Genomic DNA, 27,445 nt, shown 5'->3' on the forward strand with positions numbered 1-27,445 from the left:
TATACTACCATACGCTTATATTCCCATGCTTCCTCATGGAGGTTCCTCTCTTCTCCAAAATTAGACCTTAAAGACATGGTATTGAGTGGGCACTGACTGAAAGCTTATCTAGTTTATGAGTGGAATGGAATTTCAAAAGATAGAAAAATTAAAGGTTCAGGCCTCTCCTACCTTTATCCTGTGTCAATCCCAAAACTCTTCTTTCTCCTCCATTATCTTTCCTGTCTATAACTCCTTATCTTCAAGCTTAATGTAAGGGCAATTCCGGGCATGAAAAGACAACACAGTTTGTACTTTTGGTTTCATATTTTTTCAGTTCATTTCAGTAAAAACATAATATATAAAAGGCATTGCCACCATTTTCCCCTCCTGGGGGTGATCCATCAAGCCAGTGTGGGCTGCTCCAGTGGTTCATAGCTCATCATGCGATATGTGCAGGGCATGGTCACAAAGATCTGCAAATGGCAAACAATTTAAAGGAAAATGCCACTCTCATATTGATATGTGCCAGTATTGAGAAAATTTCCCAGACCAAGCTGACACAAACACACACCAACCACCATTCTGCAGAATATATGCTTATAAATGATAAAACATCCCCACTGCCCTCTCACCTGTATCTCAGGGTCAAGGGGACACAAATTCTGAAAGCTGACAGAAAATGGGTAGGAACACCCCAAGTCTCTAAGCCAAGGGAAATGGAAGACAGCTCTTGAGCTAATACCAGAGGTTTCTGGGATGGGGGTGTATGGGTGAGTTAGGGAATATCAGGTTCCACAGAGCTACTAGAACAGGAGATAAAGTGGGGGCAGCTTACCTGTTCGCTTACTGCAAAGTTTGTCTTTAACATTGTCAGCCTCTCGGGAAAAGAATTCAATGAGTTCATCCTCGTATTCCTCCACAATGCTCTCACACTGCCAACCCAAGGGAGAAATGGGTGACACAGGGCAATAAAAGGCCTCTTGCCTTCACTTCCAAAGAGGACAAGGATATCAGCCTAACTTTCTAATTGGTTCTCCAACAACCCCTTAATGTCCAAGAACCAGCTACTGATTCCCATAGCTCACCGCAAACTTGAGGGTGCCACTGATATCTGAGTCAATTCGGATGCCTTGTAGGTCCAGTTCATTGGATTCTCCATTCCGGCCCACTACACGTACATAGTTCTTGCGATGGGTGGAAGGATCAATCTGTTCCCCATACTCCTTCATCCGGTCACATATCTCCTCCAGCAGCTCTGTGAGGTGGGCCTCTGAGCGGGCATAAGGCACCTAGAAATGTCCTCAGCCTTGGGTCACTCTCTTCTACCTCTGTACATTAGTAATTTATATCCTTACTTTTCTTTCCAAATCTAGCTCTAACAACCTATTCTAAAAAGCTTTCCCTAATTGATTTTAATTTTTAATTAGTTTTTTTTTTTTTTTTTTTTTTCTGAGATGGGGTTTTGCTCTTGTTTCCCAGGCTAGAGCACAATGTTGCAATCTTGGCTCACTGCAACCTCCGTCTCCTGGGTTCAAGTGATTCTCCTGCCTCAGCCTCCTGAGTAGCTGGGATTACAGACATGCACCACTACACCCAGCTAACTTTTGTATTTTTAGTAGAGATGGGGTTTCTCCATGTTGGTCAGGCTGGTCTCAAACTCCAGACCTCAGGTGATCTGCCCGCTTCAGCATCCCAAAGTGCTGGGATTATAGATGTGAGCCACTGTGCCCGGCCTAGTGTGGTTTTTTTTTTTTTTTTTTTTTTTTTTTTTTGAGACGGAGTCTCGCGCTGTGTCACCCAGGCTGGAGTGCAGTGGCGCGATCTCGGCTCACTGCAAGCTCCGCCTCCCGGGTTCACGCCATTCTCCTGCCTCAGCCTCCGAGTAGCTGGGACTACAGGCGCCCGCCACCACGCCCGGCTAGTTTTTTGTATTTGTAGTAGAGACGGGGTTTCACCATGTTAGCCAGGATGGTCTCGATCTCCTGACCTCGTGATCCACCCGCCTCGGCCTCCCAAAGTGCTGGGATTACAGGCTTGAGCCACCGTGCCCGGCTTAGTGTGGTTTTTAATTAGTACAGTTTACTTGATAGTTTCAAAGTACTTTTTTTTTTTTTTTTGAGACAGGCCTCACTGCATTGCCCAGGCTAGAGTGCAGTGGTGTGATGACTGAGGCTCACTACAGCTTGGATTTCCCAGGCTCAGGTGATCCTCCCACCTCAGCCTCTCACAGGTGCGCACCACCAGGCTCAGCTACTTTTTTGTATTTTTTTTGTAGAGAGTTTTGCCATGTTGCCCAGGCTGGTCTCGAACTCTTGCACTCAAGTGATCTGCCTGCCTCAGTCTCCCAGAGTGCTGGGATTACAGGTATGAGCCACTGTACTTGGCAGTAGTTTCAAATATATGATTTGACTTTACCTCATTGTACAATTCTTTTTTTTTTTTTAGAGATGGAGTTTCACTCTTGTTGCCCAGGCTGGAGTGCAATGGTGCAATCTTGGCTCACTGCAACCTCCACCTCCCGGGTTCAAGTGATTTCTCCTGCCTCAGCCTCCCGAGTAGTTGGGATTACAGGCATGTGCCACCACGCCCAGCTAATTTTGTATTTTTAGTAGAGACGGGGTTTCTCCATGTTGGTCAGGCTGGTCTCAAACTCCTGACTTCAGGTAATCCACCCACCTCGGCCTCCCAAAGTGCTGGGATTACAGGCATGAGCCACCGTGCCCGGCACTTCATTGTACAATTCTAAGAAACAAGACAGTTAACATTAGCTCCAAGTTATAAACAGAATTTTTTGATTAACCCTGATCAACTTATACTTTTAATTTCTATAGATGAAGACAATTTTTTTTTTTTAAATTATACTTTAAGTTCTGGGATACATGTGCAGAACGTGCAGGTTTGTTACCTAGGTATACATGTGCCATGGTGGTTTGCTGCACCTATCAACCTGTCATCTACATTAGGTATTTCTCCTAATGCTATCCCTCCCCTAGCCCCCCAGACACCAACAGGACCTGATGTGTGATGTTCCCCTCCCTGTGTCCATGTGTTCTCATTAATATATATATATTTTTGGCCAGGCACGGTGGCTCACGCCTGTAATCCCAGCACTTTGGGAGGCCGAGGAGGGTGGATCACCTGAGGTCAGGAGTTTGAGACCATTCTGACCAACATGGAAAAACCCTGTCTCTACTAAAAATACAAAATTAGCCAGGCATGGTGGTGCATGCCTGTAATCCCAGCTACTTGGGAGGCTGAGGCAGGAGAAACGCTTGAATCCGGGAAGCAGAGGTTGCAGTGAGCCAAGATCGTGTCATTGCACTCTATCCTGGGCAACAAGAGCGAAACTCTGACTCAAAAATAGTAATAATAATAATTTTTTAAAATTGAGACTAATATCCTCAGTAAGCACAGTATTAAAGAGGTAGTGTAGGCTCTGTGGACAACAGCTATTAAGGTACCATAATCTTTTTTTTTCCCCAAGACAGAGTTTTGCTCTTGTCAACCAGAATGAAGTGCAGAGGGGTGTTCCTGGCTCACTGCAACCTCCGCCTCCTGGGTTCAATTGATTCTCCTGCCTCAGCCTCCCGAGTAGCTGGGACTATAGGCATGCGCCACCGCGCCTGGCTAATTTTTTGTATTTTTAGTAGAGATGAAGTTTCACCATGTTGGCCAGGCTGGTCTCAAACTTCTAACCTCAGGTGATCTGCCTGGCTCAGTCTCCCAAAGTGCTGGGTTTTGTTTTTTTTTTTTTGAGACAGGGTTTTGCTGTGTTTCCCAGGTTGGAGTGCAGTGGCACGATCACGGCTTACTGCAGCCTTGACCTCTTGAGCTTAAGTGATCCTCTAGGCTCAAGTGATCCTCCCACCTCAGCCCTCCAAGTAGCGGTCACTACAGGCACATGCCACCATGCACTGTTAACTTTTGCATTTCTTTGTAGAGATGGTGTTTTGCCATGATGCCCAGGCTAGCACCATAATCTTAACATTGCCTTATATATTACTTATTAGATACACCTTTGTGTACATGTGTGTTGTTTTCGACTAAAATTTCCTAATTATGATAAAACCTTTTATTCTTATTTTTCATTTTTTATTTTTAGCTCTGATTCAGATTTTGAATGGACGTTTGTATGTATACCACAGTGCTACAGTAAAAACGAGTCATGTGGATGTGGAAAAGGGGGCTGATCAGGACTCCCTGTTTGCTAACAAATTCTACAGCAGAAACAAAGTATTAAGGTTTGGAGCCAGGAAGCAAGTGCATGGGGAATAAGCCTGCAGCCTCTTCCAAATGAGACAGAGCCAAATCTTTTAGATATCCCTGAGTCTATTTTCTTCATTTCTATTAAACTAAGGTCCTTTTTAAGCAGTCGAATTGTCATCCAAAGCCAGAGTGAGCTACTTTGTTTGGGGGAACAGTAACAGTTACCTCCACCACTGACTGGCTGCCATCTGGATTGATCCGGAAAGATCCCATCTGAATAGTCTTCTTGGGGTCCACCTGGGCAATTTCCCATTCTAGTTCATCCACCAGAGCCCTGCACGCTGGTGGAAGAGGAGAGAATGGGAGCAGGGGAGAGGGTGGGGGTAGGGTGTGAGAATGGGATCAACCCAGGATTTCCATTCCTCCTTCTCCCAGGCCTTGGATCTCATGCCCTCCCAAGGCTCTGCTTCCTCCACTTCTTTTTCCTGTTGTGCCTTTACCTCCACAGTGGAGATCCTGGCTCCTCCGAGCCCAGGCGGTTCCCAGCAGGGCCCCCAGAAGCAGGGCCAGCCAACCCCAGCCTTTCATCTTTAGCGTAATGGGGTCGCTCCACCTGGGTTTGTGTGGGAATAAAACAAGTGTGAGAAGCCGACTCCATTTTTCCCTGACCCCCCCACTCCTCACCCCAAGGCTTTCAAAGGCTTCACTGTGACTCTGGCTCTACTTTCCAGGAAATGGCCGGGACACAAAGGGGCTTCTCTGTTCCAGCGCTTGAGGGCTCTGATTCCCCCAGGGCGGTAGGTGGGAACGCAAGCTCAGGACTTGGGGCTCAGTCCCAGACTCTACGTGGAAAGGTGAGGCCCTAGGTGTTGGTACTTTAGCACTGCATGCCTAGAGTTCACGGGGCTTTGTGGCAGCTACAGGAGGTAAGTTGGCGATTACGCGAGGACTACAAGCACTAGGGAACTGCCAGCAGGGAGCCCTCAGTCAGGCCAGGAGGCCAGCATTCAATAATTAGGGCCCATTTGGATCCTGCACCGAAGATTCCTGCGTCCCCATCTCCAGCCCGTAAGTTGATTATCCGTACGGACCTCAGCCCCCTTTCTAAGGACTCCGCCATTGCTTTCGCTCCAGTCCATCCCCAACCCTCAGCGCCCAGCACCTCGCCGCTCGCATCCGTCCCACCTCTGCTCCCAGGGCCGCTGCCGTGGCCCAAGCGCTGGAAGATCGCTGGACTCTCACTTTGGCCCCAGTGGCTCCCGAAACTACACCTGGCTGCGGGGAGCAGGGCTGTCCGGAATCCTCCAGAGCGCTTCGCCGCTTGCCACACACGGGGTGTCCCGGCGACCGCCTGACCCAGCTCCCGTGGCGCTAACTGGTACCTAAGCGGGGCTCGAGCGTGCTGCGGTGCGAGCCCCAATCAGACACCGACCCCAAACCCGCCCCTCCAAACTCTCGCGCGAACAGGCAGCTTGGGAGAGGCTCCTGGATAGCAAGGACCCCGGTCAATCGCTGAAGGACCCAGACTTGCGTGGCGAACAGCTCCACGTGACCTCCAGGGGTCAGCCGTAGAATAGGAGTGGCCTTAAGAGACGACAGAGGCCGGGTGTACTGTATGGAAGCGGCTAGTCGTGCGCGTGAGCCAACTCAGGTGGGCTAGGACCTTCAAAACGGTGCTCTGCAGGCCAGTGAGCAGCCCAGGTTTCAATACACAGGAAACTACATCTCCCAGGAAGCATCACAGCACCAGACCCATCTTTGTGAGCAACTACCGGTCTCAAGCTATCCTGGGACCTGTAGTTTGTCGGCTTACACAATTAACGGGGAAACCGTACTGTACATCTTCAGTCTGACGTAGGGTACTGGGCAGCTACAGCAAAGACCCAGCATTGCCCAGAAAAGGCATAATTATACCTTTTTTTTTTCCTTTTGTTGAGACGGAGTCTCGCCCTATCGCCCAGGCTGGCGTACAGTGGCGTAATCTTGGCGCACTGCACCCTCCGCTTCCCGGGTTCGAGCAATTCTCTGCCTCAGCTAGGATTACAGTCGCCATCCACCACGCCCGGCTAATTTTTGTATTTTTAGTAGAGACGGGGGTTTCACCATCTTCGTCACACTGGTCTCGAACTCCTGACCTCCTGATCTACCCACCTCGGCCTCCCAAAGTGCTGGGAATTACAGAAGTGACCCACTGCGCCTGGCCCAATTATACCCTTTCACATCCACAACTTTGGATTCCGCACCTTTACCTTCAAAGGAAGGAGAGGAAGACTGAAGCCAGAGAACCCACACTAGCAGTTCCCTAATGAGATAAATGACAAACGGTATTTTGTTTTTATTTTATAAAACATGCAGTTTACAACAAATTTTTAAAAAACGGAACAAAACTTGGGACAGGAGAGTGGGATGGAAGACAGATGCTTCTCAGCCATCAGCAGGAATAAATGAAGCCAGCAGCCAAGCTTTGTCCAGGATCCAAAGGCCCTTTTGGCAATGGTATTGGCAACACTGGTTTGTTTGGGCCACCAACACTCTACTTGCTGGCCCCTCCAGGCATCCCTGAAGCAGTTGGTGACTTGTGCTAAGTCTTGAACTACTGTGGTATCCTCTGTCGCTGTCCAGGACTTCAATCCCTAGCCAGCTAGGAACTGACAATTATGGTTCCAGGAGCTTCTCTGCCTGGATATTAGTGAACCAGGATATTAAGAATACCAATTACTTTCCATCTGGGTCAATTCTAGACTCCGTTTCTGTGCCACTGTTTTGCAAAGGATGAAGAAGGAATGAATCTGGCTCCTAGAACCTTTGCAACAATTCTGCTGTGTTCCAGTTCTATTAATAGCACCATCTGAGACTCTAGACCCTGAGCACGTCCAGTACTGGAAGTGGACAAGGTATAGCCAACTAAGGAACCCATCTCCCAGTTCTGGGGCTATAGAACAGTAAAGGGAGAGGGCAGTGGTTCTTTGGGAAGGGTAGTCAGAGCGCCAGCACTGAGGAGAAGACAGCTGCATCTGTCAGAGACAAAACCAAAAGCATGATTCAAGCTGAGTAGAGAAAAAAGCATCTTCTCATTACTTCCTATGAAGGAAAAATGCAAGAGAAAAAAGGGCATGGACCTTCCCTGAACATTTTAGACTTGGGCAAGAGGAAGTTATAGTTAATGGAGAGTTTTGATAAAATGTATTTCACTGAATGTTAGGAGGATGAAGTGCTTTGTAAACTGTGAAGTGCTATTCTCCATATGTGCAATCAAAATCCACCCAGTTGGGGGCGCTGGGCTCATGCCTGTAATCCCAGCACTTTGTGAGCCCAAGGTGGATGGATCGCTTGAGCCCAGGAGTTTAAGACCAGCCTGTGCAACATGGCAAAACTCTGTTTCTACAAAAAGTACAAAAATTAGCTGGGTGTGGTGGTGTGTGCCTGTTGTCCCAGGTACTTGGGAGTCTGAGGTGGGAGAATCACTTGAGCCCAGGAAGTCGAGGCTGCAGTGAGCTGTAATCACGCTACTGCACTTCAGCCTGGGTAAGAGTGAGACCCTGTCACAAACAAAATACAAAATCCACCCAGTCCAGTTTCCCTTGTCCCATCCCAGGTCTTACTCTTGGGACTTGTTTGGCCCTCAGGCTCAGGCACCTTCCAGTCCATCTTTCGGCCCTTCTCATAAAGACCCTTGAGCACCTTGTGGAAAGACTCAGGCTCAGTGCCATTTTTGCTTAGCTCCAGATACTTTCGGTAGAGCTGAAGGGCTGTGCGTGCATCCTCAATACTGTCATGGGTTTCCCCTTGAATCTTCAGGTCTGGGGTAAGTAAAGGTGGAATAGTTTGGGACCCAGCAAAGAGAGGTAGGAACATGTCTCCCCACTCCTACCTGACTCCAGAAAACTAAAAAGCCTGACTGTCCTTAAGGGAAATTGTCAAACATCTTCTTCATTGCACAGAAGGGATATTGAAGTTAATTAAATCCATTAGTAACTGTCACCACTAACTGAGGGTCACCCCTACTCCCACTTTGTCCTCTTAACACTTTTCCTACTTTGTCTTTTCCCCCCATGCTTTTATTTTTTATGTTTAAATTTTATTTTAGATTTGGGGTACATGTGCATATTTGCTACATGGGTATATCATGTACTGGTGAGGACTGGGCTTCTGGTATCCCTAATATGCAAATAGTGAACTATGCAGCCAATACGTAATTTTCAACCCTCACCCATCCCCCACCAACCCCACTTTTAGAGTCCCCAGTGTCTATTATTTCCATCCTTATGTCCATATGTACTCATTGTTTAGTTCCAACTTATAAGTGAGAATATGTGGTATCTGATTTTCTGTTTCTGAGTTAGTTCACTTAGTATGATGGCCCACAGCTCCATCCATGTTGCTGCAAAGGACACGATTGCTTTTTTTTTAAATGGCTGCTTCTGCTATTAATGTACACCACAGGGGCCTACAAGGCAGAGCAACTCACCCAGAAAGTACCAAGCAAGGAATCGCAGGGAAATCATTCGTTTTCGGGGCATGTGGAACAGGTAGACAGTATCAAGGACTTGGTCCTTGGGCACCTGGCAAAGATAAAAGAGGGGGAGACTTAAGGTAGGGGACTATAATTTCCCATTCTCTGAAGGCACAGTGTATATACCCTGAGGGGCCCACTCTCACAAGAAGACTCTTAAAAGAGCCCTGCCAAACCATCAGGTTGATGACCCGGAAGTCCTTCTGCAGGCCATGACCCACAAACTTGACTCCAATGTCAATGAGAAAACGAAGCTTTAAGTAGGTAGACTTGAGAGTTGTTAGGTGCTTGGAGGAAATTTTGGCATCGAGGTCACCAGGCTTTATACCCGAGTATTGAGTCAAGTAATCCACCACCTAGGAATAGAGAAAAGGACAAGTCTTTTTCAGGAAGTGAGGTGGAGTTTTCCCCTATCACTCTTCCCTGGGTTCTTAAGCACTGTACATAAGCACCAGGGTGTGCCTCACTTGCATCTCTGTATCTTAATACCTGCTCCTGGGTAGAGATGTAGTCATCAATGAAGGGGATACCCTCATTAGGTCCCTGGCCCCGGACACAGGTAATCCTGGCTACTGACATCTGACTTGGTTTAATGGTAGACTTGGTACCATCACTGCGTAACTCTGCTTCCTCCTACATGAGAAGAGTTAATAAGGAAATCAGAGAAATGCTTACAACTCCTAATATCCTCAGAGTTCTCTTCCAATGCCCCATCCCTTTGGTCTTGGTTACCTCATTAAGGGTGACAAACTCAGCATCCAGACCCACCAGGTCCCCAATCTGTGGCATCTCATTCAGCATCAGTGGAATAAAGGTAGTATGTGTTTTCCGCTGCTTCCGTGCCAGCGAGGCTTCAGCCAGCAAGACACTTGCCTCAATAGGGTTCTTGACTAGAAGGGAGAATGAAGAGGACACAGGGCTTGGATAGCGAAGTGACTAGGGGAGAGAAGCCCAATGTGGCTGATAGACTCTGGGTCTTCACTTGACCCCTCAATAATCAAAGCACGTGAGAAAAAAGATCATGTCTGATAAATGGGACAGGTAGACAGAGCAGGTCACATCACAAAATTATCAACAAACATGCTGAGAAAAAAACCAGAAAAGACCACAGAGAATAAAGAATAAGATTTTCACTTGGACCTTAGTTTAGAGAATCCAGAAAAAGGTTACAGAGAAACTATGGTTTAAAGATACCAAATAGGTACTTAATAAGGAGCTCACAGCTGGGCGTGGTGACTCATGCCTATAATCCCAGCACTTTGGGAGGCCAAGGCGGGCAGATCACCTGAGGTCAGGAGTGTAAGACCAGCCTGGCCAACATGGTGAAACCCTGTCTCTACTAAAAATACAAAAATTAGCCAGGTGTGGTGGTACGCGCCTGTAATCCCAGCTACTCAGGAGGCTGAGGCAGGAGAATCACTTGAACCCCGGAGGCAGAGGTTGCAGTGAGCTGAGATCGCGCCATTGCACTCCAGCCTGGGGGAACAAGAGCAAGACTTCATCTAAAAAAAAAAAAAAAAAAAAAAAAAGGAGCTCACCTCCAAAAGAGATCTTCATTTGGGGTAAGAATAATTAGACGGCCGGGCACGGTGGCTCAAGCCTGTAATCCCAGCACTTTGGGAGGCCGAGACGGGCGGATCACGAGGTCGGGAGATCGAGACCATCCTGGCTAACACGGTGAAACCCCGTCTCTACTAAAAAAAAAAAAAAAAAATACAGAAAACTAGCCGGGTGAGGTGGCGGGCACCTGTAGTCCCAGCTACTCGGGAGGCTGAGGCAGGAGAATGGCGTAAACCCAGGAGGCGGAGGTTGCAGTGAGCTGAGATCCAGCCACTGCACTCCAGCCTGGGCGACAGAGCGAGACTCCGTCTCAAAAAAAAATAAATAAATAAATAAAAAATAATAATTAGACATGAGACAGGCGCAGTGGCTTACGCCTGTAATCCCAGTACTTTGGGAGGCCAAGGCAGGCAGATCACCAGGTCAGGAGTTTGAGACCAGCCTGGCCAACATGGTGAAACCCGTCTCTACTAATTAGACAAAAAACAAAAAAATTAGCTAGGCATAGTGGCACCTGTCTGTAATCCCAACTGCTTGGGAGGCTGAGGCAGGAGAATCACTTGAACCCAGGAGGCAGAGGTCGCAGTGAGCCAAGATCACGCATTGCACTCCAGCCTGGGCAACAAGAGCAAAACTCTGTCCCACAAAAAATAATTAGATATAACATCATAACCTAAGCCATTCGGACCAAATGTCCCCCCTCATCTCATTTCCACTCCACTCTCAAGATTTACAGTGTTTTTTGTTTTGTTTTGTTTTGTTTTTTTAAAGACAGGGTCTCAGGCTGGGCACCGTGGCTCATGGCTGTAATCCCAGCATTTTGGGAGGCCAAGGCGGGCAGATCACGAGGTCAGGAGTTCAAAACCAACCTGGCCAACATGGTGAAACCCCGTCTCTACTAAAAATACAAAAAATTAGCCGGGCATGGTGGCAGGCACCTGTAGTCCCAGCTACTCAGGAGGCTGAGGCAGGAGAACTGCTTGAACCCGGGAGGTGGAGGTCACAGTGAGCCAAAATTGTGCCATTGCACTACAGCCTGGGCAACAAGAGTGATACTCTGTCCAAAAAAAAAAAGCGGTCTCATCCTGTTGCCTAGGCTGGAGTACACTCTGGTACAATCATGGCTTACTCTGTAGCCTTGGCCTCCTGGGCTCAGGTGATCTTCCCACCTCAGCCTCTCCAGCTTTAGCTGGGACCACAAGTATATGCTACCACACTCAGCTAAATTTTTTTTTTTTTTTGAGACAGGGTTTCACTCTTGTCACCCAGGCTAGAGTGCAATGACGCAATCTCGACTCACTGAAACCTCCGACTCCCAGGCTGAAGTGATTCTCCTGCCTCAGCCTCCCAAGTAGCTGAGACAACAGGAGCACATCACCACACCCGGCTACTTTTTGTAATTTTTGTAGAGACAGGGTTTCACCATGTTGCCCAGACTGGTCTCGAACTCTTGAGCTCAAGTGATCTGCCCGCCTCAGCCTCCCAAAATGCTGGGATTACAGGCCATAAGCCACTGTGCCTGGCCTACACAGGCTAATTAAAAAAAAAGAAAACTTTTTTTAGGCTGGGTGTGGTTGCTTACGCCTGTAATTCCAGCACTTTGGGAGGCCGAGGCGGGCAGATCATGAGGTTAGGAGTTCGAGACCAGCCTGACCAACGTGGTGAAACCCTGTCTCTACTAAAAATACAAAAAAATTAGCCAGGCGTGGTGGCGGGCATCTGTAATTCCAGCTACTCAGGAGGCTGAGGCAGGAGAATCGCTTGAACCCAGGAGGCAGAGGTTTCAGTGAGCCGAGACTATGCCATTGCACTCCAGCCTGGGTGACACAGTGAGACTCCATCTCAAAAAAAAAAAAAAAAAAAAAAAATTTAAGAGATGGGGTCTTGCTATGTTGCTCAGGCTGGATTTCGTGCTTCTAAATTTAAGGTCTGATAAACAGGAATCTCTTTAGTATCTCCAGAAATATTAACACTGGTTACCAATCCTAAGTACTTGCAAGCAATGTCCCAGATCTCATCCTGAAGCCCAATCTAAACTGCCCACACACTTGGGTCTACTGTGTAGCACTTACTGTTCAAGTTGTATCTGGAATTGAGATTCCGTTTGACATAATAAAGGATTGCAGGTACTTTCCAATTCATGTCAAACTGCACAGCTTCATGCTATAGAAGAGAAAAAGCACTTATGGCTAATGTATATCACCCTTTTCCTTTTCCCCACTTCAGACAAGAGGCCAGGACTCAGGTGCTAGTTTGTTTGTTTTTTTTTTCTGGTGCTATTTTTAAGTGCTAATGGTTTTTATTTCTGAGGATTCCTTCCTCCCTCCCTGTTGAATCTGCCTGGCATTCTATAGGGCCCTAAAGATAAGGATGCTAGGAAAAGGGGAAATGAAAGAAGAAACAGAACATGTTGCAACTAACCTTATCAATAGGTTCAATAAGAAAGTCATTGAACAGATACCACTGCTGGTGAGTAACGCCCTATGGAAATACAAAGAAAGCCTGTGGCGATACAAAGTGATGGCTAGACTACTGTCTCAGACTTAAGGACAGATCTGGGACTCACTGTGGCCATCCCAGGAGTGTTCCTGCCCTCTATAACCTCACTCACCTCCTTGCGCTGGTGGTAGGTCTCTCCAACTTTGATGTGAGCCACCAGGCTGCCCCCTGTGCGTGAGTCCAGGATGTGTACCACAGTAGCCATCAGGTCATACACATAGACACCATGCTCCTCCTCTGCCCTGGCTGGGCCCCACTGTGAGGGGGGTACCCAGGCTGCTAAGCTAAGTTTAAGGATGGGGAAGGGAGGGGAATGGGGACAGAGGACAGGGAGTTGGGGGTATAGGGGATGGGGTACCAGGGTGGGTTATCTCCATCCTAGCCCATCTAGGACCCCAACACTGAACTGAGTGACTACGGAAAATCCCCTAACAGGTAAATACTAGGCCTTATTCTCTTCCTTTTCCTTCTGCTAAGTTTCACCTTCCCCTGCCCTCCTTTACCTTCTGCCCCACCTTCTCTCCCTTATTCCCTTTCCTCTTCCCGGTTTTTCAACAACCTGCATCTCATCCCCATCAGTCCAATTGCAAACATCCAGCCCTTTGTTCCTGGTCATCTTCATGCGAATGGAGAAAGGAAGCCAGACATTCTTCAACTCCTCAATGGAGGGACATACCAGCACACCCTCTGGACTCCCTAGTTCCTTCCTATCAGGTCAGAAGAATTGGAAATTTGTTCTGAAAGAGATCTTGACAAGAGGAGCCACTGGACAATTCAATCATTTGACAACTCCCAAGACAGCACCTACCAATCAGCCAAAGCAAACTCCTTGTTCTTGGAGATTTCCCCACCATGTTTCTTTACTGCCATCTTGAAGGCAACCTGAACACAAAAGAAAAACATCCAGTTCTTCAGGAACATAATCATGTATGGAGGTCAGAACGGGGATAAAATGAAAAATTATTCCTGAAGCCCTGTTTCTAGTCTGAGTCCTTACCTCAGCCTGCATTCTCCAGAAATCAGCCTCTTTTGAGCTGTTCACCTCACAATTGATGACAAGAATATCTGGCAGATGGCGGATGTTGCGGGTCTGAATCTGAGAGGAAAAAACAAACAAGGAATGGCAGGGAATGTACAGGAAAAGGAGTCTGGACAGGGACCTGGGTCTGTGTCCTCAAACTGGGATTCCTCACTCCACCAGAGATCCCTGGATGGCAGTGCTGACAGAGCCAGCCCCACATGGGATGGTGCTGAATCTCCATGGCAGGACCAGGACTCTAGTCCGGTTCAACAGTCCACTCACCGTGGGCTGGTACTTTTCACAGTTGTCACACCAGGCCTGTGTATTCTGGTCCAGGCAGATGCTTCGCTTCAGCACCTGAGCAAAGTCATAGTTCTTCCCAGTTTTATCTGAGGGAAAATTAGATGCTTTACTCCTGGTTCTCCCCTCTACCCACAGTTAGTCCCCAACACCCTCTCCCTGATATTACAGGACATTTTGGGGAGCCTTCCCAACAGAGCTAAGGGTACACCACTGTTGCTACCATCAGGGTAGGAGAGTGTGAAAAGCAGGGTGGATGAGGCTCGCACGGTCTCGCTGCCACAGCGGCAGAGGCTGCAGTTCTCCATCTCACAGCTGAAGAGCTGCCCAATAACAGAGTCCCCCGATGAGCAAAAGCTGCTAAGAGTGGAGAGGATGATATATGCACATTGAGGAAGTTAGAAGACCCTTTAAATCACAGAGGGGCCTGTCATGATGGCTTTAACTATTTCTATCCTGATTTCATACCTGCCTCCAGCACCTCGATAAGCCTGTGGTACTTCCAGCTCCTGCATATCTTGATGCAGTTGAGTGAGAATGAAGCGATTCCACCTCTGAATGAGCCTGGCCAGATTGCCCTTGCCTGAAGCCTCATCTGAGTCAGCCAGGATCAGACCAAGGGCTGAGGCCTCAGGAATAGTACGGAATGCCCGAAGAAAATTACTGCCCTGGAAATGTGTTGGTGGAAAGGGGTTATTTTCTCTTTTGTATCCACCTTTCTTCCCCTTCCATTTTAAGTGTCTCAGGTCTCCAGGTACTGACCTGGCAAGGGTCACCACGAGAGAGGTCCAACATGTGAAAGAGGAAGCCCAGCTCACATGCCAAACAGAACTCCTTCTGGCAAAGGTGGTTTTGAATTAGACAGCGTACAGGCTCCAGGAAATAGAGCACCTGGAGGGAAAAGCAGAAGAACTGATGTAGGAAACTGGCCTAGGGGTGAGGAGAAATATGAAGGTTAAGTGAGCTGGTGGAAAATACACAGCAGGAGTCCACCGAAGCAGTGAGTCCACCAAACCAGTGGAGCTCAGAGGAGACTTGAAAGTTGTAGAGGCAAGAAAGAATTGTAGAGGAGACCATGGTAAAGTGAGCATGGTTGAGGAGACCTGGAAAGAGCAGGGTCGAGTGGCCATAGGGAAGAAGGAAAGCAGTAGGCACGTTCAAGTTGTAGGAATATCCAACCCTTACCTGGATCATGCAGTTACAGTAGGCGTTGGGGATGTGGGGCTCTAATCCAGCAAACAAGGTCTTATTGTAGTGTTTGAAGTCAAAGTCCTCCAGCCCTAGCTTGGAATATTTGATGGTCACCTAAGGCAGAAATAGTCTGAGCAAGACAAGGATATCCTCCGAGTCCCCAAATCTTTCCAGTAGCCATAGCCTTTCCTAGAACCTTCCTCCTGGGTCCAGGGTGATAGCTGAAGGCCTCCTGACTGAGTCCTTCAATCCTTTCTCATATGATTTCCTTCCTAGGGTACCTTTCCTCACATCCCACAGGCCCTGATGTCCCCCAGCACCTTGCGGTATTTCTTAGAAACGTGGAGATGTGGCTCCTCTTCTCGTCCTACTGGTGACTCAGTGACCTGGCTGAAGCTGTCAAATTCACTGTCTGACTCCTTGAGTCTGTAAGGTATCTAGGGATTTTAAGAAGAGGTAACCTTGTTGGATGTCTTGTCATCTTTGGCTTCACCCTCATTTATCCCAACATTGAAATAGCCACCAAGTCCTCAACCTTCTACATTCATAGCATTCTCAGCATCTACTGCTTCCTTTCTATTTCCACTGCCAACACTCTGCTTCAGCACAGCTGGACAACTGTGATGGCATCCACACTGGTCTCCCTATATTCACTCTGTCCAGCACACCACTACCAAATTAACCCTTGTAGAATGCTGCTTTCTGTGTATTACTTCCTCTATTATAAACTGGTGTTCAAAGCTTCACAATCTGGCCACTTCTAACTTTAATCTCTCACTACATCCCAATACCAACATCTACTCTGGCCAGACTGGTATACTCATATAGTCCCCCTCAGATATGTATTTTGCGTGTATGCCTCTTGAGACCTTTGCTAACACTCTTCTCTCATCTTGGATATTCTCCTCTGTTTCTATCTACTTAACTTATATCCCACCTTTCCAGCTTAATACCCAGCTCTTTCATTACACCTTCCTTGGTCACTTTAGCCCGGAGTAACATTTTCTCTCCAAACAGCTCTGACACTAAATGCTTATGACATTCCTTCAGCATTTAACAACAGAACATAATGTCTGATATGGCTATGTCTTCTCTTCACCAACCAAATACTAAATTTCCTAACAGCAAGGACCCTAGCTTCTCTATCTTTGAATCCTCCTAACACCTAGCATAGTTCCATCAATTCGGTAGGTTACCAACAGGATCTAAAAACAAAAGAAAGACTAGTAAAGGAAAAAGACAGGAGAAACTTCAGTGGGCTGGGGTGGGGGCTGATCCTCCACTCTGAACACACCTGATTGCGCAGCTTGGTGCGAGGATTGGGCGCATAGCCAATGAAGCCCACCTTCTTCATGGTGCGCAGAATCTCTGCATCCACAGGTGGTGCTCGCCTACAATCCAGTATAGTTCTAGGACTTAAATTGTTGTGGTGTACACAGATCCACTCCCCAATCCCCAAGGGTCCAGAGAAAAAGAAAATACTGAAGGTAGACAAAAATCAGGAAAGTAGTAGAATAATAACAAGGCTAGCAGAGAATTCTGATATCTTTGCCCTTTCCCCATCCCTCCCACCTTTTGGCCCAGAGGTAGGGTACAACCTGGGAGCTGGAGCAGAGTTGGCAGCAGGCCAATCAGAGAGAAGTGTGTCAGTGGTGAGTGGGACAGGGATGAGGGAAAGAGGCAGCAGGTCCTGGCTCCAGTCCAGAGGAGGCAGTGAGTCCACGAGACACGGCAAAGCAAACTCAGTCTCACGGGAGTAGGGGTTGAAGGAAGGCTCCGGGGAATCAGTCCAGAGGTGCACACAGCCCTCAGAATCCCCAAACGCCAGGGCCTGCTTGCTGGCTGACACGTCAAATGTCATTAGCAGAGGCCCCACAGGATTCACATGAAAGATATCTGCTGGGTTGGCTAGGCCTGTGGGTTCACAGAACTGGCACTGCCCTACAAAGAAGGAAGAAACCCACTGAGCTCTAGAAAGTGAAAGAGAGCCATACTCTTATGCCCTTCCTATCCTCTTCCCGATTTCAGGACAAGATGGGCCCCAAATCCATGCCTAGAGACAGAATGTCACCTGATGCCTTCCATAAACCACAGATGGTTTGCTACTCAGCAAAGAGTAATTCTACAGTTACTCTGCCTACTTTATCTTTACCTTTTTCCATGTTCCTCACATTCAAGAAAATAAAAGCTCTAATCTCTGGCCAAACCCAAGTAAAACCCTGAGACCCTGATGAAAGGTTACTTATTTCCCCAACAAAGAGGTTTCTGGATGAGTACTCATTCAGGTGCTAGCTCTCCTTTGCTCATTGATCCCTCCTACCCAATCCCATATGCCCTTCATACCTGACTGAGAGATGATAGCAAGACGAGAAGTATATGTAGGAATGAAGCGCAAGAAGGCAGGATCCACATGTACTTGAAGTGGTGTGATGGCACGCATCATGCGCAAATCATACACCTTGAGGAAACGGTCGCAGGCCAGGCCAGTGAGGCGGCTGGAGAAGCCGCAGGCAGCTAGCAGGTTGCCATGCACATCAAAATCTGAAAGACTTCCTGAGAATGCATCAAACTCATGTTCCACCTTAAAAGTACGGAGATCTCTCAGGGAAACCTAAAAAAAATAAAAAATAAATTCAGTTATCTGCAAATTCTGTTATCAGGAAAAATAACTGCCACCAGCCGGGCACGGTGGCTCAAGCCTGTAATCCCAGCACTTTGGGAGGCTGAGACGGGCGGATCACAAGGTCAGGAGATCGAGACCATCCTGGCTAACACGGTGAAACCCCGTCTCTACTAAAAAATACAAAAAACTAGCCGGGCGAGGTGGCGGGCGCCTGTGGTCCCAGCTACTCCGGAGGCTGAGGCAGGAGAATGGCGTAAACCCGGGAGGCGGAGCTTGCAGTGAGCTGAGATCTGGCCACTGCACTCCAGCCTGGGCGACAGAGCCAGACTCAGTCTCAAAAAAAAAAAAAAAAAAAAAAAAAACTGCCACCTACCTAACCCAGTGGGGTCCCTACCAAAGGAACTAGGGCTTTAGGATAGGGAAACTTAAAGCACAGAAAAGGCAAACAGAGAAGCCCAGAGCTGGAAGGCGCTTCGAGGAGACTTCATTATCATAGAAAACATCAAACTGCAAAATAATCTCATGGTAGAACATCACTGAGTAGGAAGTGAATTCACTCCACTCATCCCTCATCTCCAATCCAACTACACCCAAGAGTTAAGGGAAAGCAGATCCCAATCAGGTATCTAGTGAAACAGGGTCCTGCAGTGGGAAGAGAAATGGAACTTGGCCACCTTGCCAGACGTGTGGCCGCAGAAGAAGAAGCGATTTGTCTGTCTCATGATGGTGACTCCCGGCGTCTCTACTGCATACTGGAGAGGGAAGCAGGAAAAACCAGCGAGAAGAATGATTTTTCCCACAGACCAAGGGAACAGAAAGGTCACACCCACATCTCAGGCACATTACCAGCCCAAGCATACCCTGTCCCCTCAACAACCTCAGACCCTGCATAGGTCTTTCTTGCTCCAGGCTTGTACCTTCTGAGTCTCCTGGACAGTGTTAAGATCAATCTCTAGTATGTGATTCTGCAGCCCACCAATGAGTAGAGTGCTGCTGTCAGTCAGTAGGAGACTGTGCATATCCTCATTCTCATCTAGCCTATTGGGGAGAGGAAAGGCTAAGGGGCCCAGGCCTTACAAGCTGCCAATCCCTTAGCCTTCCCACCCTATGAGGCATCCTCGTTCCCAGTCCAGAGCTGAGAAGCCACTTACAGGTAATCAAATATAATGAGGCCCCCACGGGCCATGTACTTGAGATTGTTCTTGGTGAGAAAAAGGATACCATTCTCCAGGCTCTGGATCTGCCGAATATCATCACTGCCATTGACTTGAAAGGATGAGTAGCGCTCCAAGGCTGGGCCAAAAAATGAAGTGGCATGGCCCTATAGAGGACAAAGACAACAGAGACACTTAGAGTGGAGGGACAAGGGTCATCCTATGGCCAGGTCAGGGACTGAGCATGGCTCAGCCTTGATCCTTTCTTGCTTGGCCTTTGTGACCAGGAGCAACAGAGGCAAAAGGCTAGGAACCAGTCAATCTTAGTGATAAAGACACTGATAATACTGTCTTATGTTTGTTTAATGTGTTACACAGTATTTTTGTAAACTCTACCTCATTTTATCCTCACAATGACCCTGCAGAATAGGTAATGGCTCACTTGGTTAGAACAGTCTATAGAAAGTCAGGGACATAGTCCAATTCTCTACTGGCCAGCTGACTTTCTTATGTTTCACATCTGGGAGGATGTGCATAAGGTTATATCCAAATACTATATCACTTTCTTTTTTTTTTTTTTGAGACGGAGTCTCGCTCTGTCACCCAGGCTGGAGTGCAGTGGCCGGATCTCAGCTCACTGCAAGCTCCGCCTCCCGAGTTGACGCCATTCTCCTGCCTCAGCCTCCCGAGTAGCTGGGACTACAGGCGCCCGCCTCCTCACCCGGCTAGTTTTTTGTATTTTTTAGTAGAGACGGGGTTTCACCATGTAGGCCAGGATGGTCTCGATCTCCTGATCTCGTGATCCGCCCGTCTCGGCCTCCCAAAGTGCTGGGATTACAGGCTTGAGCCACCGCGCCCGGCCTATATCACTTTCTATAAGGGATTTAGGCATCCTTGAATTTTGGTATCTGGTATCTTTGGATCCTGGAACCAATCCCACATGGATACCAAGAAGATGACGGTAACTACTAAACCTCCTTAAATATCCCATCATAACCTCAAACTCATGACATCCTAAATTAAATTCACCATTTTTATTTCATTTCAATTTTTCTTACTGTATTCTCTATGGTACCAAGATCTACCTAGTTGACCAAGCCATATATCTGACAGTCAAGTCCTATTTATTTTTTCCTAACCACTAGATAACCAAGGATTTTTAGAATATTTTATTTATGTATTAATTTTTGAGATGGAGTTTCACTCTTGTTGCCCAGGCTGGAGTGTAATGGCACGATCTCAGCTCACTGCAACCTCTGCCTCCCGGGTTTGAGCAATTCTCCTGCCTCAGTCTCCCAAGTAGCTAGGATTACAGACATGCGCCACCACATCTAGCTAATTTTTTGTATTTTTAGTAGAAAGGGGGTTTCACCATGTTGGCCAGGCTGGCTTCAAAATCCTGACCTCAGGTGATCCACCTGCCTCGGCCTCCCAAAATGCTGGGATTACAGGTCTGAGTCACCGCGCCTGGCCTATTTTGCTTCCTAAATATTTCCTAAATCTGAGGCTGGGCGCCGTGGCTCATGCTGTAATCCCAGCACTTTGGGATGCCGAGGTAGGTGGATCACTTGAGGCCAGGAGCTTGAAACCAGCCTGGCCAACATGGTGAAACCCCATCTCTACTAAAAATACAAAAATTAGCTGGGCATGGTGGTGCACACCTGTAGTCCCAGCTACTCGGGAGGCTGAGGCAGGAGGATTACTTGAACCTGGGGGGCAGAGGTTGCAGTGAGCTGAGATGGCACCACTACACTCCAACCTGGGCAACTGAGTGAGAGTCTGTCTTTAAAAAAAAAAAAAAAAGCCCTTCAGTGGCCTGAAGGTTCAAGTTCAAGGTCCAAGCTATTTTAACATGGCATATGAAGTTCTCTAGAATGTTCCTTCCCAAGGAACATGGGTCCTTCCCTCCGTTCTAGAGGGCCTAGAATAGTAAAGGAGAGGCACAAGGATGAGTTAGAGGCATGGGGCTCTGCCTCCTTGTTCCCCTTTTTGGTGCTGCATTCAAGTCTCTATTCAAATGTTACTTTATCAGAGAGAACTCCTGACCAACTATCTAAAGTAGCAACATTGTTTCTAAAAGAGCCATTAGGAAAAAAGATTAAAATTAAAACACTACAAAACCAAACAAAATAGCAACCTTTCCCACCCTTCATTACCTCAACCCCCTTACTCAACTGTATTTCTCTTTTAATAGAGATGGGGTCTTGCTATGTTGCCCAGGCTGGTCTTGAACTCTTGGGCTCAACCAACCCTCCCACCTTGGCTTATCAAAGTGCCGGGATTACAGGTGCCACTGTGCCTGGCCTCACTGTATTTTTCTTTTTCTTTTTTTTTTGAGATGGAGTCTTGCTCTGTCACCCAGGCAGGAGTGCAGTGGTGCGATCTCAGCTCACTGCAACCTCTGCCTCCCAGGTTGAAGCAATTCTGCCTTAGCCTCCCAAGTAGCTGGGATTACAGGTGCCTGTCCCCACACCCAGCTAATTTTTGTATTTTCAGTAGAGATGGGGTTTCACCACGTTTGGCCAGGATGGTCTTGAACTCGTGACCTCAGGTGATGCGCCTGCTTTGGCCTCCCCAAGTGCTGGGATTACAGGTGTGAGCCACCATGCCCAGCCAGTATTTTTCTTAAGAGTACTAATCAACACCTGAATGTATTGTAATGTTTTCCTGTTTACTTACTTATTCCAAACCTAGACCTTAGAGCAAGGTCTGACACCTAGTATATGGCTCAAAAAAACACTGGTTGAATGAATAAATGTCTACCTCCTCCAGTCAGGTAAATCCTAATTGCTTGTAGTTCCGGAATTTTGTACTCACCAAGCTTTGTATATCTTTGGAATCTTTGCTTATCCTATGCTAAGACAGCCTTTTCCCATCTTTTTCATCTCATTTCTACTCATCTTTCAAGACTCAATTCAGGGGTTACATCCTTCTGGATGCCCTGACTATCCTCCATCCTGTCCAGCATCCAGTACAGATTTTCACACTGGCGCTTAGTACCATGAAATTATCTGTTTTTTGGCCGGGCGCGGTGGCTCAAGCCTGTAATCCCAGCACTTTGGGAGGCCGAGACGGGCGGATCACGAGGTCAGGAGATCGAGACCATCCTGGTTAACACGGTGAAACCCCGTCTCTACTAAAAAATACAAAAAACTAGCCGGCCGAGGTGGCGGACGCCTGTAGTCCCAGCTACTCGGGAGGCGGAGGCAAGAGAATGAAGTGAACCCGGGAGGCGGAGCTTGCAGTGAGCTGAGATCCGGCCACTGCACTCCAGCCTGGGTGACAGCGCGAGACTCCGTCTCAAAAAAAAAAAAAAAAAAAAAGAAATTATCTGTTTTTGTATATGTTTTTTAGCTCACTGTCCTGTAAACTCCTTGAGGGCAAGGATTATGTTTTATTTAGCTTTATTCACAGCGCCTAGCATAGCAGTAGACACTGCCTACTAAACTGAATGAATCACACACACAAAATTCATCCCTTCTAATGGAAAAACAATTCATGACCTAAGAAGTCAATTAGTAAACAAAGGACAGCATAGTGTTTCTTTTTTTTCTTTTTTTTTTTGAGACAGAGTCTCGCTGTGTCACCCAGGCTGGAGTGCAGTGGTGTGATCTTGGCTCACTGCAACCTCTGCCTCCTGGGTTCAAGTGATTTTCCTGCCTCAGCCTCCCGAGTAGCTGGGACTACAGGCACCCGCCACCACGCCCAGTTAATTTTTTGTATTTTTACTAGAGACAGGGTTTCACCATGTCAGCCAGGATGGTCTCGATCTCCTGACCTCGTGATCCGCCTGCCTTGGCCTCCCAAAGCGCTGGGATTACAGATGTGAGCCACCGCGCCCGGCCGAACGGCATAGTATTTCTTACAAAGCCTTTGGGCACCATAGCATATTGGCAATACGGATACAGATTTTAAAAAATTAAGATTGATAACTACTCTGAGATTAAAATCAGCCAGAGAAGACAAAATGATTCAATATAAGATATGCAGAATCATACATTAAATATTCTATAATAATAAAAATAGAAAACAGAGGTGGGGCAATAGCAATAGAGATTAGATTTGGATGGCTACAGACTAAGTGATGGGTACAACTATCAATATAAATCAAAACACTGGATGAGCAACTGTGACAAAAGCAGGATGCTGGCCAGGTGCCGTGGCTCACACCTGTAACCCCAACACTTTGGCAGCCCTAAGCAGGAGGATCATTTGAGTTCAGGAGTTTGAGACAAGCCTCAGCAACAGAGTAAGACTAAACAATTTTTTAAAAATTAGCTGGTTTTGGCCGGGCGCGGTGGCTCAAGCCTGTAATCCCAGCACTTTGGGAGGCCGAGACGGGCGGATCACTAGGTCAGGAGATCGAGACCATCCTGGCTAACACGGTGAAACCCTGTCTCTACTAAAAAATACAAAAAACTAGCAGGGCGAGGTGGCGGGCGCCTGTAGTCCCAGCTACTCAGGAGGCTGAGACAGGAGAATGGCCCGAACCCGGGAGGCGGAGCTTGCAGTGAGCTGAGATCCGGCCACTGCACTCCAGCCTGGGCGACAGAGCGAGACTCCGTCTCAAAAAAAAAAAAAAAAAAAAAAAAAAAAAAAAAAAAAAATTAGCTGGTTTTGGCCGGGCGAGGTGGCTCAAGCCTGTAATCCCAGCACTTTGGGAGGCCGAGACGGGCAGATCACGAGGTCAGGAGATCGAGACCATCCTGGCTAACACGGTGAAACCCCGTCTCTACTAAAAATACAAAAACTTAGCTGGGCGAGGTGGCAGGCGCCTGTAGTCCCAGCTACTCGGGAGGCTGAGGCAGGAGAATGGCGTGAACCCGGGAGGCGGAGCTTGCAGTGAGCTGAGATCCGGCCACTGCACTCCAGCCTGGGTGACAGAGCGAGACTCCGTCTCAAAAAAAAAAAAAATTAGCTGGTTTTGGTTGCGCACACCTGTAGTCCCAGCTACCTGAGAGGCTTAAGTGGGAGGATTGTGTGAGCCCAGGAGGTTGACGCTTCAGTGAGCCATGATCACATTGTGCCATTGCACTCCAGCCTAGGGCGAAAGAGCAAGACCCTGTCTCAAAAAAAAAAAAAAAAAAAAAGTGGGATGCCTTCTGATAAAGAATATGTCATTTATTCCTAGATCCTAGATTCTCCATTTATCCCTCCAACCAGACCCAGCTGTCTCATCACTACAACTCCTCAGTACTGGCTATTTGCAAAGCGGCTGTCCTTGGGTTAAGACCAGATAAAGACCTTCAACATCTTTCAACCCTCACAAAGGGGTACAGTTCTTACCCCGTGGCTCCCCACCCACAGCATCTCCTCGTGCAAGTCAAAGTGGGAGACGGAGACAGGTACACCCACTTCAGCCACCACGCTGTGCAATTCAGAGTAGACACCTTCCATTATGTGCACTGATTCCTGGACAGGAAGAGCCTCCAAGGCCACTCCCTCTGGGTCCAGCTCCACATTCTGTAGCAGACTTGGGTTCAGGTGGGCATCCAGGACAGGGTCCAGGGCAGAATGCATGGCTGGGGCATACTCTGCCAGTCCAGGGTCCAGACCCTCAAAGTTCATGATGACGATGGCAGCTTACACCTATGTCACACCCTCCCTTACCACAGTCCCTTTAGACGCCTGACCCAACCTTCAGCAAGACAGCACCGGTGGGCCTAGAATGGACATCCTGGCCTGTAAGGGGAAAGAGGTAGCTGAGTCAAGGGTAGGTCCAGGTACTGGTACGTAGGGTCTTCTAAGTTATGGGGCAGGAGGGAGATGAGGCAGGCATGAGGGATGAGACTGCCAGCCAAAGGAGGAAGCAGGCAGGGGAGGGATGGGCAGTGGGGGTGGAGGTGGTAGAACTGTTGTCCCTATCTCTCCTCCGCTAGGCCCTCTGTACTCTCCACCACCCCAATATCTAACCTAATCCTTGACTTCCCTTTCTTCTCATTTCAGACTGCTCACTTGCCTGGTTCAGCCCTGAATCATCAGGTGAAGGGAGCGAGAACTGCAGGGGTTGGCGTTAGGTAGAGGGATCTAAGGTGCTTTCTCCCAGAATTGGGGGTGAGGACGGATGGGTTGGACGGTGGGGAGAACGAGAAGTCAGTTTCCCAGAATCCTCTCCAATAGCTACCCAGGATTCCCCAGAGGAAAACAATAATGGCCAGTTACCCACAATTGGGGCGGGGGCAGGGGAAGGTGGTGGAAACAGCTAGTTACCCAGAATTCTCTGGGGGAACCAGAGAAATCGGTTATCCAGAATTCTCCCACGGCGGCGGCGAGGAGGGGGATAGGGCAAGGGTCAGATGTGTTCCTGGGATGCTTACGGGGAATGGGTCATTACCAAGATTTCTCCATGGCGGATATTTTGGAGCGCGTGGAATTACAACGAGTAGGGGGAGCGCAAGCGCTGTCAGCTCCGCGGGAAATTCCAGTTTCCCCAGTTCTCCCCCACGCCTAGGGCCTCAACCTAACCACTACGGCGCCAAGGACCGGACTCCCAGGCGCGCCTTCCAATCAAGAAGGGCTCGGGGCACATTTAAGCCAATCAGAAGGGCTCCGGGCGCATCTAAGCCAATCAGAAGGAGCCAGGTACGGCGACTCCAGGAGAGAGCGTGTGACGCAGGCGCCGGAAAAAGAGGTTACGGGGCGCCGGTGGGACAAACGCAACCAGACGCCGGACTTGTTACGTGGCGTTAAAAAGTAACCCTTTTTAGTCTTCTTGAACAAAATTACGTCTAGAGTTGGAAACCAAACTTTTATGCTTTCTATAACTTTAGGAACTCTAAAATAAGGGGCACCCAAGGCAAAGCACTAGGAGTAGATGTTGGGTATTCCCGGCGGGACTTCGTCCACCTCCTCTCCCTGCGTTGCTCTTGTGAGCCACTCCGCCACCTCTGACCATGTTGCCCCCGAAACTCGCTGGCATTTCCTATCATTTCTAGATATGGGAGAGAAAAAAAGGAACCGGGAGCCGGATTCCTGACCCAGTCCAAGTGGCTGCATCCTCTGCAGGCAACCGTCTGAAACTCCCATCCGTGATTGTTCCCTCCCCAGAGACCCCGGTAACATTCCCGGGTAACAGGATGCCCCTGGTTATCAAATTCCCCTAGCTCTTGAGGCTGGCTGGACGTTATCCCTCAGAGGGGGATGAGCCTGGCAAATTGAGACTTTTGTTATTCTGAAGAATTCGTGGGTCCTATGAACTCTAATTGCTTTGAAATGGGTCCGGGTTGTGAGATGTCTCAACTTTAGCTGTTATTACTGTTTCTAAAGGTCACATAAAGGGACTCTGATGGGAGACATTCCTTATGGAGGATTCAATTCTATAACATTTCTCTCTCAATAAAGGCTGGTAAATAGACCTTCATTAAAGGACCCAAGAATTTAAATTTCCAGGACTCAGAGGGGTGGGGTCCTATACCCAGTCAGAGGTCCTAAAGCCTAGACCGAGAGAAAAAGACACATGGTCTCTCAAACTGATTTGATCTGACTTTGCAGGTCATTAGATGTAAAATCTCCGAAAAAGGTGGGTGCTGAGAGACCTAGACAGTTCCTACACTTTAAGAAATCTCCATCTTGAGGTCTCGAATTGAGAAAGACTTAACAGACCCATGAGAGTTACAGATCCCAATAACCTGGGCTAAATAATGTATGTCCGCCGGGCTCGGTAGCTCACGCCTGTAATCCCAGCACTGGGAGGCCGACGCGAGCGGATCACCTGAGGACAGGAGTTCGAGATCAGCCTGACCAACATGGAGAAACCTCGTCTCCGCTTAAAATACAAAATTAGCCGGGCCTGATGGCGGGAGCCTGTAATCCGAGTTACTTGGGAGGCTGAGGCAGGAGAATCGCTTGAACCTGGGAGGGGGAGGGTGCAGCAAGCCGAGATGGCACCATTGCACTCCAGCCTGGTCAATAAGAGCGAAACTCCGTCTTGAAAAAAGAAAAGAAAAAAGGATACTGTGAGGAGACACAAGAGCATCCATGACATAGATTATTTAGCTCAGCTGTTATTACCCTTTCTAATACAGTAATATTAGATCGTGATTCGCCCGCCTCGGCCTCCCAAAGTTCTGGGACTACAGGTGTGAGCCACCGCGCCCAGCCTTTTTTTCTTTGAGATGGGGTCTCACTCTGTTGCCCATGCTTAAGTGCATTGGCCCTCTCGCTCACTGTAGCCTCAACCTTCTGGGCTCAAGTGATCCTCCCACTTCAGCCTCCCAAGTAGCTGTAACTACAGGCATGGGCCACCAAACCCAGATAATTTTTTTTTTTTTTTCTGTAGAGGTGGGGTTTCGCCACATTGCCCAGGCTGGTCTTGAACTCTTAAGCTCAAGCGATCCTCCTGCCTCGGCCCCCCAAAATTCTGGCATTACAGGCATGACCATATGTGGTGTACAGTA

General features: G+C 48.1%; 2 protein-coding genes and 1 long non-coding RNA gene across 25 annotated transcripts; 1 reads left to right on the forward strand and 2 right to left on the reverse strand.

The window, feature by feature from the left end:
- Window positions 1-294: 294 nt before the first annotated feature.
- On the reverse strand, window positions 295-5,599 carry CNPY2 (canopy FGF signaling regulator 2). 2 transcript variants are annotated; one of them, XM_015152011.3, is made up of 6 exons: window positions 5,374-5,599; window positions 4,689-4,801; window positions 4,414-4,529; window positions 1,068-1,271; window positions 818-914; window positions 295-455 (listed from the first exon to the last, which is right to left on the reverse strand). In XM_015152011.3, the coding sequence occupies exons 2-6, from the start codon at window positions 4,774-4,776 to the stop codon at window positions 412-414; spliced, it is 549 nt and encodes a 182-aa protein (XP_015007497.1). In that variant the 5' UTR covers window positions 4,777-4,801; window positions 5,374-5,599; the 3' UTR covers window positions 295-411. The 2 variants fall into 2 exon arrangements, with proteins under 2 accessions (XP_015007497.1, XP_077810660.1); XM_077954534.1 differs by having other exon boundaries at window positions 5,351-5,599.
- LOC114670869 (uncharacterized) lies at window positions 2,256-7,879 on the forward strand. The gene is made up of 2 exons (XR_003720661.2): window positions 2,256-2,346; window positions 4,085-7,879. It is a non-coding gene; the product is annotated as an uncharacterized LOC114670869 (long non-coding RNA).
- Window positions 6,509-25,533, reverse strand: PAN2 (poly(A) specific ribonuclease subunit PAN2). Of its 22 annotated transcripts, none has more exons than XM_028829612.2 (26): window positions 25,384-25,533; window positions 24,336-24,731; window positions 19,047-19,216; window positions 18,813-18,933; window positions 18,570-18,647; window positions 17,616-17,883; window positions 16,871-17,213; window positions 16,567-16,663; window positions 15,593-15,709; window positions 15,267-15,386; window positions 14,844-14,972; window positions 14,550-14,749; window positions 14,305-14,438; window positions 14,064-14,170; window positions 13,758-13,856; window positions 13,569-13,642; window positions 13,320-13,467; window positions 12,873-13,016; window positions 12,683-12,742; window positions 12,334-12,424; window positions 9,434-9,591; window positions 9,191-9,334; window positions 8,878-9,057; window positions 8,657-8,750; window positions 7,791-7,988; window positions 6,509-7,202 (listed from the first exon to the last, which is right to left on the reverse strand). In XM_028829612.2, exons 2-26 carry the CDS (start codon window positions 24,615-24,617, stop codon window positions 7,168-7,170), a joined length of 3,591 nt encoding a protein of 1,196 aa, XP_028685445.1. In that variant the 5' UTR covers window positions 24,618-24,731; window positions 25,384-25,533; the 3' UTR covers window positions 6,509-7,167. The 22 variants fall into 22 exon arrangements, with proteins under 22 accessions (XP_028685445.1, XP_015007494.1, XP_077810633.1 ...); XM_015152008.3 differs by having other exon boundaries at window positions 14,305-14,441; XM_077954507.1 differs by having other exon boundaries at window positions 25,260-25,533.
- Window positions 25,534-27,445: the final 1,912 nt, after the last annotated feature.

The sequence above is a fragment of the Macaca mulatta genome, chromosome 11 (assembly GCF_049350105.2).
Source record: "Macaca mulatta isolate MMU2019108-1 chromosome 11, T2T-MMU8v2.0, whole genome shotgun sequence".
Lineage (NCBI taxonomy): Eukaryota > Metazoa > Chordata > Mammalia > Primates > Cercopithecidae > Macaca > Macaca mulatta.